At 40.2% G+C, this 10,191-nt stretch overlaps 1 protein-coding gene across 1 annotated transcript in view; it reads left to right on the top strand.

The window, feature by feature from the left end:
- The first annotated feature begins 219 nt into the window (after positions 1–219).
- The window catches only part of pde4d (phosphodiesterase 4D, cAMP-specific), a 56,219-nt gene continuing 46,247 nt past the window's right edge, over positions 220–10,191 (top strand). Inside the window, exons 1-2 of the mRNA XM_070833179.1 lie at positions 220–286; positions 319–414. Of these exons, the coding sequence (XP_070689280.1) occupies positions 326–414 (89 nt within the window). The 5' untranslated portion in view covers positions 220–286; positions 319–325. The remainder of the gene's footprint in view (positions 287–318; positions 415–10,191) is intronic.

The following is a 10,191-nucleotide window of genomic DNA, read 5'->3' as shown; positions in this document are numbered from 1 at the left end:
TATTTCTCTTCTCGAACTCAATGGATTTTATGGTGCTATGTAGTTTGATTTTTAAGATTGCCTTGTTGGATGTAAGCCAGCCCTTTTTGCAGTGATGCACTAGGACCAAATCAGTGAGGCTGGAAGTTCAGAAGGGGATCTTTACTGGAGGATTGGTCTGAATGGGCGCATCCCAGCAGGGGACTGCAGTATGGGACACTACATATTGGACTGGGGCCTGCAGATACTGTGGAGCAGTGTCTGTAGATAGATAACTAGTTAGATAGAGGGTCTCAGAGGGTGAAAGGTTAACTGTTCGCAGGGTCAGTGCTGACATAGCTTCAGTATGAAGCCTGGACAATGTCCAGGTGTTCCCAGTGACAAATCCATGATGCACCTCAGCCATTTTCCTTTCAGGAGGCACTCGTGGATATGGTGAGTATTGGTGGTGGTGATGGGTTAAAGATGCGTGTAAATTTGTTAACTTTTTGTGGGTTTTCTGCTGTTGCTTTACTGCGTACATAACAGACCATCTGCACGAGTTAATTTTAAAATCTGGATAAAATTTTAACTGTTTTTCAGATTTATCTCTTGGTGTGTGTGTGTGTGTGTTGTTTTTGTGCTACAGTTAGAGCTCCCTTAGGGAGCTTAGCTTAGCCTAGCCTAGCCCAGCCCAGTCTTTTTTTCCTAGCTGTATTGTATTCAGGGAAGTTTTATGTTAAATGGGCCAGACATTTCCTGTCATTTTCTTCCACACTAACTGCTCAAATTGATCCATAAACAGGAGGTCAGTCCAGAAATAGTAAGCACACAAAGGTATTGTAAAACTGAGATGGAGACTTCTTTTCAAGACCAAACCTACATGGAAAAACATCTTGATAAAAGTGCTGTGTTTGGTTTCTCTGCTGTCTTGTTTTGATTAGTCATAGTTAGGCTGGGTATCTTATGGGAATTCTTGTCTCACAGCTACATTATAAACTGGGAGGGACACAGAGGAGTCAGTGATGTCATCATAGTGTTAGCATAGCTGTTGGGGTATGAACAATGCTCATATTTCCAGTCACATTTTTTCCAGTGGTTTGATGTACTCTCGCTAACCAGGCTTAAGATATTAGACCCATTCAAGAAAAGCTTTGGGTAGTTATATTGCCGTCTACCAGACCTGTTTGTCAACTGTGCTTTTTTTTTTATTATTATTGTTCTCTGGTGTGACAGTACACAGACAGGGTCATGTTTTTTGTAGTTTTTATTTCAGTCACACACAGCTCTAGGCCCCTGGGCATTCTCTGTGCTTTATTTTGAAGCTAACTGCACACATGCACACTATAATTCATCCTTTTTATCTGTTGTGTCTCTCTCTTTATACTGGTGGATGATGCATGTAAAGGCAGGAGGAGGTGGAAAGATGAGCACTAGATCGGATGTCAATGCAATCTACAGTATGTGGCACAAATTGTACTCATCAATGGAGGCCATTGATTCAACTAATACATCTGCTCATATTACAGAGGATGAGATGTGCCTGGTAATGCCATTTGTAGGTTTTAGTGTTGAATTCAGCATCATCTAATTGAGTACACTTTTAACAAGAATAAACAGAGGGCCATATACTGAACTTTTCAGTAGAGACAGTGAAAGAGATAAATGGAACACAGAAGAACACACACAGAAACACACACATAAGTGTGTCCACCCAGCTATTCAGACTTACTCTCGTACACACACATACACAAAAGAGGGATGGCCCCATCGATCCAGAAGCACTGTCAAATATCCCCTGGTAATCCATGAACATATTGTAAACAGAAACTTTTCTTTCCTCTTTACACACACTGGTAGGGATCATCATACATGCACAGTAGGTGGTGGAACGTTTAGATAGTATCTATAGATATTATTATAGTATCTGTTTAAGTTTAGACTCACTGAATTTACACTCCTTGTTATAATTGAAATTCACAAGCTGTGAATAATAAAAAGTAAATAATAGTAAATGCTATCACAAATGTCATAGAAACAATAAAAGGAAATAAATCAAATTACTTTTAACAAGCACTGGCTTCAGTACAGTCATCCCTTGTTGCTGTAATTTCTTTATTAATTTGAGAAACATCTGACTAAGATGTAATTCACAGTCTGTTGGGATGTATTGTGTTGCTGAATTGGATGGATGTAGCAAATCTAGTGACAGTGTTGCAACAACAATTCAGGGCTGTCATGGTTGTCAGAGTTGAGCATTAGTCTCTGAAAATGGGAGATGAGCCTGTCAGACTCCATTTAAACCTCCAGGCAGAGATTTTTTTTTCACTTTTTCTGCACTGTATAGCTACGCACCATCATGGTGTATGTGAGCGTGTCCAAGTCCAGAGGAGCTTTCAGGAGGATCTGTATTATTCATTGGACCCTGATAATGGACCAGTCCCCTCTTTCTGTGTCAGACCTGAGGTGTACAAGCAGAGCAGTACTGAGAAAATAGAGCTTACAAAGATTGCTCAAACCTATGGAACTGAGTACTGAGTCACAAAATTTATATATGACAGTCTAGAGAATGGATACACATGCATTTACCCAGATGTGAATGCACAAATGTATTTGCTGTATTTATTTGTGCTTGCAGGTCCCGCATTCACTCCAGTGAGCGAGTGTATTGAGGCCATGGAGTAACATTATTGGCAAATGCTCTCTCTATCTCTCTCTCTCAGGTCACGCTGCATTATAGGGTTATTGTTATATTGTTACAGTCAGCATCTTTATTGATCCCCTAGCCTGCTCTTGCCCTACATGCAACCGTTAATGTATAGAGACTCTCGGCGGCGATGTGATAATTGGCACGCTGTTTTCATCCTACCTTAAAATGTGCACGGTGTTGCTGTGAGCAGCACAATGAATAAACTAAGATGTATGATTGTCTAAACTTCATTAAACACTAACCAGAAAGGAAATGAAAAGTGTGTGTAGTAATCCAATTAAGTGAGTCCAGCGCTTCAGAGACCGGGGGAGAGGAAAGACGAGGCTATATTTAGAAAACAGGAATTGGAAATTCATTGCTGCATCACTTCTCTCTCCCTTTCTCCCCTTCTCCCCTTCTCCCCCTCTCCCTCTCTCCCAAATGTTGGAGGGTGTGTATAGTCAGCTGGTGATAAATTGTTGTCAGTCAGTCATCTCAGTCAGTGGATGATAAACATGTCATTTTGGTGTGTTTTTCTCAGCTTTTTCGTGCAAGGTTTTTCGTCAAGTTTCACTCTCTCAACACCCCCTTCTCTTCCTCTCCCGGTTGCCCCAAGGGTGGCTACCTTAGGTGTGCCATATTTTGTCAGTAAGATAACAAGACACAAAGCATTGTTATCTCATTTCTTTAAGGCTTTCTCCCACTGCACATTTTCATTGATTCTATCGCTGCCGGGTCAATCTCAGCCAAACTTTAGATTACTTTCTATCACTCCAAGTTGTTGGGACTGAGGCGGAGCTTTTAAAATGGGTTTTTTTGAGACAGCAGAGACCTGCTGTCAGTTTTGAGGAGACAAAGTCATCACTCACTGTTGTCCCAGAGGGCCACCAGTACTGAGAGTGTGTGTTTGCATGGAATTACAGAGCCACTGCTCACCTGCAGCATCAATCTCTGCCAGCCTACTGCGCAGGGTTATGCTGATGTACTCAGCCTTCTTAGTGGCGCTCTCCACTCAGTCCCTCTGATAGGACCACACAGTCTACACTTTTTCTCCCACTGCATTCTCCCTCAGAAACCAGGCTGTTTTTTGTGAAAGAAAACTTAAGACTTAAGAATGGAGATAAAAAGCATTTTCAAAAAACAAACATCACTATGAAAATTTTAACTTTCTAGAAAAAACTGATTGGCATTATTCACTAAAGGCTGTATTTACACATACCACTACAAATATGTAGGCCCACAACTTGCCCTTATCGCAAAAATGCAAAAAAAAAGTGAAAAATACTGTCTGAGCTGCTTGCTTGACTGTTTTTTAAATAACTGAAAATGATTTACTTTACTTTATTAATTCTTATTTACATCCTCAGAGCAAATTATTTATTCATTAATGCAGTATTAATCACTTTTTTTTTTGCTTCTCTGAAGCAACAGAACAAGCTGTAGCATTTGGATCACGTTATCACGTTATAAGTCGATATGGCAAAGGGGCACATCCAGCAGACGGAGCGACATTAGCATTCATTTGGAGTCGTGTAACTGGCCACCTGGCAAATGTACAGTAAGCCCGACAATTCACTGTCCTGTTCGCTTTGTTTTAGTCTTGACTTTTCATGGAAATATTTGCCTCTCTGGCTTTTCCGCTCAGTTCACCAGCTGACATATAGTGAGTTGAGAGTGAAACAAAATAGTAGAATTGCAAGCCATAAAACCAAAACAATGAACTGAAAGACATTAAAATGTAAAACTTTGAACTTTGGATGCAAAAGCAGAATGTTCAGACCATGTACACAACTTTTAGTCATGCAATCAGTCAAACTTCTGTGTATGGTGTGACAGGCAAGTCTGACCACAAGATCTATGACTAATGACTGATTTTGTGCAGCAGAATAGCAGGTCCTGTGACACACACCTTCTAAGAAAGGGATGACTGTCTCTTCACTAGTTTCACTTAATATTAAAATCATGTCTGCAGTGTGTGAATAAGCGCTTTAATGGTGAGAATTAACCAGAGTCTGTTGTTACTCCAGCTTTCCCACAAGGCAGCGCAGTGTTAAATTGATTATAAAGTTGCTTGAAGCATGACCAACATATTCTTACTGATATGTTTGAGGCTCTCACTTTAATCTGCATAGAGGGTAGCACGCACTGCCGTCGCTCACAAAGACTCCACTGTTTCACCTTCTCTTTTTTAGAGGAATTTCAATTGACCCCCTTTTTGAATTGCTAAATGATCAGCTCATTGTTTCGCACCTAAGTTGCAGGACATCTTGCTGTTAGTGTGTGCTTGCTGAGCACACACACTGAGTCAGTCAGTACTGGCAATCTTAAGACTTTTTCGTGCCCAAGCTGGGGTGTTCTCTTTCTCCCAGCCCTCCGCTTGCTTCTTCATCCAATTTCTCTTTCACACATTGCTGCTCTTGGGTTTCTTATTGTGTTATTCTGCCACTTACTTACAGTTGATCCTCTTATTTCCCTGTTACATTCTTCTATGTGTTATACAGAAACACCTCATGTGTTTTTTGAAGACGCCCACGCACACACATACACCTTCCAGAACACCAAACATACCCCTCAGGTCAGATCAGATGCCGTGCAGAGTGAGCAATCTAGAGACAGTGTTGTCATTAGTCATTACAGCATCTCAAAGCCAAAAACGCACTTTCACATTGGCAGACAACAAAAGACTAACACAGTTTAGATCTATTAGCATCATTAAAATAATTTACCATATCAGATTTTTTTCTTACCCAGACAAATAAAATGAATCAATCTTGGTACATATTTGTCTGTTTATCTAGTTAATGATGGGCTGCTTTCAACATTTTCAAATAATATAAATATTTCAGCTCATTGATGTTTTGGCTTGTGATGAACAAAAAAACACTTTTATTCAGGGAGGTCGACTTTTAGGTCCTTTTAGCTGTCAACTATAACAGGTTTCCCCTTAAACTTAATTTATTGTAATGATTAATAAATACAGAGCAATAAGACAGAGGCACTCTTTATAGTCATGCCACTTGTTTTGACAGCTGCAGCTCGATGCCACCATAGATGCTTAACTTGCTCACCTTGATATCGCATTCATTTTAAATAGCAATTTCATTTCAATTTTATTCATCTCAGCCTGTGCTGTCGCTCGCCGCTGTCCACACAGCAGCTGCTAGATGGGGCATTCAATCTTGTGTTCATCTCCAGGACAGAGGCAAGAAGATGGACAGATCAATAAGAATACAGCACGACAAGCTAGAAATATTGGAGGCGGGGGGATAGCTGCAAGTGCTTACATGAGCTCGGCATATATCAAGAATAGAAATGTTACAAGCTGAAGCTGCGGCTAAGGGAGCTGAGACTGCCAGTGCAGTGACCGACAGTGATTGCTGATGTTTTTGATAATAAAATGTAAATTGAAAATGGGCAAATCCTAACTTAATTTTATAGTCAGCTGAATGGCTGTTTTTGTAGTGCAGTTTGGTAAAAAAAAAAAAAAAAATAGAGTGCATTTTGAATGTTTTTGTCCTTAATTAAAGATGATGAAAATACTGTGGCATGGCCAACTGATTTTATTTACGTTTTATTTGTATATTTTATTCGGACAGCCCACATTAGGTTTCAGCCTCTCAAAGGTTGGGATTTGCTTATTTTTCTTCCTTAATAATTTAGTTGCATCCCTAATGACCACCATAACACTCAAGTTCCATTTAACTATATAGTATAGAAAATTGTTGATACAAACTGGGATGATTTTTTTCTTCTTGGCCTTTCTAAACATTAAAATGTCACTGCTGGTTCAGTGGTAAAATACAAAGAAATTAGGAGATATCATTACTCAGTCTATGGTGAGCTGGAGTGCCGCTGTGCAGCTGTGTACGTCACTATTTGACCCAAAGAAAACCTGCGGTTAGCCAACAGATGTTATCATGCCTAGGCCCTTTCCTGCAGCAACAAAGCAGCTCTCTGAGAGTGGTTTATTATACACTCCCAGCACAGCTAGAAAACAAACAGTTGTAATGAAAAAGGATTAAGAGAATAGTGTTTCAAGGAAAACAGTCTGGAGGCATAGCCCTGGGGTTTTTCTTCAAGATACACCGAGACTGAAGGGTTCATGCGTCACTGCTCACTCTCTCTACGTGTGTGTGCGTGTGTGTTTGGAGGTGGGGGGTCATCTGGCTTTGATTTCTTGACTGCTGCCATGTGAGAGGCCGTAACTTAGTGGGTAATCCCTTTTTAGGTTTGATTTCTAAACGTGTGTTGACATATCCACGAAAACTATGCTCATTCTCAGTAAATCTCAGACTCTGTCAGCTGTTTTTAGTGGTCTGCATAATAGACGTAAAAAACACAGAACCTCACAAATGATATCCTTATTAGCAGGAAAGCATGATGGTGACTGCGTTCATCTCAGGAGGGAATTGCTTGTGACGGTGATGGTGATTAGGATTGCCATGATGACGAAAGTGTTTATGGGGAAGCATACAAACAGATTAGAAAGGCTTAGCCTGAGAGAGGGAGTCCCCACATTCACTCACACGCCTGCTCACGTACCTTGCTAGCTTTAGAAATATTATAGGCATACAGTATTGTAATTCTCGCTAATGCCTGCCAGGAAACCTGTGAGGGTAAAGGAGGGTGAATGACTTGTTGAGTTGTGTTTATTTACTGTGTTTTATTTTGGCAAACACAATGCTGCAGTATTGAGTTGAGTTCAAGTTCACACAAAACCCTGTTGGTATAACTTGAATTGAGAGTTTTCTTTGATCAGTGTTTGTTTCTGCTCTTCTCTTTTGTCCAGTTTTATTTGTGCGTTATGTCAGACTTCCTTTCCAAACTCTGCTTGTCCAAGCTCTTTTTATAACCAATGTTTAGTCTACATATTTCACCTTCTCCTGTATTTATGCAAGCACTGGCATATTATGAATGCAATTGTACAGTGCTTCCTTAGAGGAAATACACTCCCACTTGCACAACCCTAACTGTTACACTTCTCATCCATCCGGTAAGACAGACTCTCACATTGCAGGGTGTAGAATAACGCTCTCTCAGCAGGACAGGAACGAACACGGACAATGACAGAATATTTATGACAACACTGAATATCTGCACTTAATTTAAGAAGCAGTAGCCAGTAGTATCCCCCATTTGCTGACTGTTCCACACGAATTTTGTTCTTTCCACCTGCACACCCATACTGCAAATTTCATGGCCTCCCAAATGTGCTTTTATTGGCTTGAGATAAGGGGACTAGGTTGGTTGATCTGCTGGGTGCTGAAGTAAGCTTAAGCCTCGTTTTCCTGCAATATCTTGACAATATAAACATACTATAGTATAAAGGGGAGTATAAAGAGACCCTGTGCATTTATGTCAGCATCACTACCAATCTATAATTTTGACATCCAACAAGAAAGATTCATGCTGTTGCCACTAATGTTGCCAGGTGATTCACTCTTCAGTATTCCATTTTTGATCACATCCTTATTTATCATCATATCCTTCACTAAACTAGGAAAAGATGTCCTGAAATGCTCCCCTGCTCGTCACTGTTTCAGCTGTGTTATTTATTAGCACACTTTATTTGCATATTTGAAAGCCCAGGAGTGGAAATATTTCCTGACTGTTGGAATGAGAACACATTTTATTGTGGAAGTGAAAGTCAATAATATTTAACACAATAGGTTTCTATTGACCCCTTTCTGCAATCTTCTTAATCCTCTTCCTGGAGGTTGCAGTTGTTTGTGTGAATGTGGATGTGTACTTAATAAACTGCATATGAGAACATATGATTAAGATAGCTGCTGGTGCTCCCCATGTGTGTTTTGAGGAACAGCTTAACCTGGATTACCTGGACTGCGGTGAAGGCACCCTTGGCGATCGCTGGCAGGGTATCCCTCCCACAGACACACACATTGTGCCGCCATAGACAAGCACTATTTGAACATCTCCGTAAGCATGTGACCTCAGCTCTCACACACTCTCACCAGTGTGGTGATGTCATCGCGGTTTTAATGAGGGATTACTCTGACATCACTGGGACCGCTGCCAATTTAAACCTATTAGCTTCACCATCTGCTTGCGTTGCATTACAGCTAGAACTGTGTGTCCATGTGTGATATGCAAGAGCCTACAGAGGAAACTGTGTAGTCTATTGGTGTCTGCATCCAGTATATTCATCCATTCATCTCTCCATTAATGTGTCCATCGAAAACGGTCTGCCAGCCAAGACGGTGTCTATGATGTCCACAGCTGAGTGCGTACTGTGTGGTATTGAGTTAACAGCAGTTCTTCAAAGAGCTTAGCAGGAGTGGTTGGCAGCTCCGATGATGAGAAGCACTTAAAACACCCATATCATGATATTGTTATGCAACATGCACTGCAGATGCACACGAAAACTTGTTTGTTGCTCTTATAGGCACACAGTCACACTCATGAAAGGATACCCTAGAAGACATTTCGCTTGAGGGCTTGTTATCCTGTTCTATGTCCAGATTAGCACACAAGTGCTTTTGTTGGTGTTTGAGCCAGTGGTCGGGTGACTTTGTACATGCACTGCTGTTTGGGAAATCAAAACACCTGCTTCCACATTAACAACAGCTACATGACAGAAAGCAACACCTAAACTATATTGCTTTTGTGGGTGTATTATTTAAATTTGTTTAGAAATTATTGGTCTATTATGATATAATACATACAGTGATACAGTGTTTTTAGTGTACTTTTTACAGTGGCTCGTGTGGCTTTTGTCAAATTACACAAAACTGTAATAATTAGTCAATAAATCAGTTAGACAATCACAGAAAAATAATCATCAAACTTGTTTGTACTTTGTTAATTGTCTATGCAGCCTAGTCCCAGTTTCACAAATGTGAAGGTGTGCTGCCTCTCTCAGTTTTATATCATTGTAAATGACATAAAAAATTTAAGATTTTTTGGTTTTAGACTGTTGGTCAGAATAACAAGTAGCCTATAGTTTTCAGAAAATGTGATTGGAATTTTAGAAGGATTGGGTTTTGAAAATTGACTCATGAGGTCTACTGAACAGCAAATGAAGATAAGTCATAATTAGACACGAGTGCAGATTGCGTGACTTTTACCACAATTTGCCAGTCTCAGACATTTCTGTGAGCCCTGAGGCACAAACCCTCAAGTCTGCAGGAAATACACATTTGTGCACATGAAGATTGGTTGTCGAGTACAAGCTGTTCTGAGACGCGTCCCCATCACAAGCTCTCACAGACACTACATCAGTTTTTAAAAATGTGATTTTGTCATACAGAAACGGTCAGGTTTTGGACTGTCAGTGAGATAAAACCAGCAAGACGTCACCATGGGGAAATTGTGAATGACATTCTGAAAATGTATAAAAGATGCTAAAAAGATAATTGATACATTAATCAATAATGCAATCAATAATACATTAATCAAAATAATTGTTAGTTTCAGACATTTATAATACTGAAATGATGGTATTCCATGCTTCTGATGTGGATGAGAGAGCTGTGCTGCCACAAATGCTTTTTTGCCTCTGAGCCAGATTTCTTCGTGCTGGTCTC

The sequence above is a fragment of the Pempheris klunzingeri genome, chromosome 7 (genome assembly GCF_042242105.1).
Source record: "Pempheris klunzingeri isolate RE-2024b chromosome 7, fPemKlu1.hap1, whole genome shotgun sequence".
Classification (NCBI taxonomy): Eukaryota; Metazoa; Chordata; class Actinopteri; order Acropomatiformes; family Pempheridae; genus Pempheris; species Pempheris klunzingeri.
Note: the sequence above shows the minus strand (reverse complement) of the source record. Positions and strands in the feature narration are given on the sequence as shown.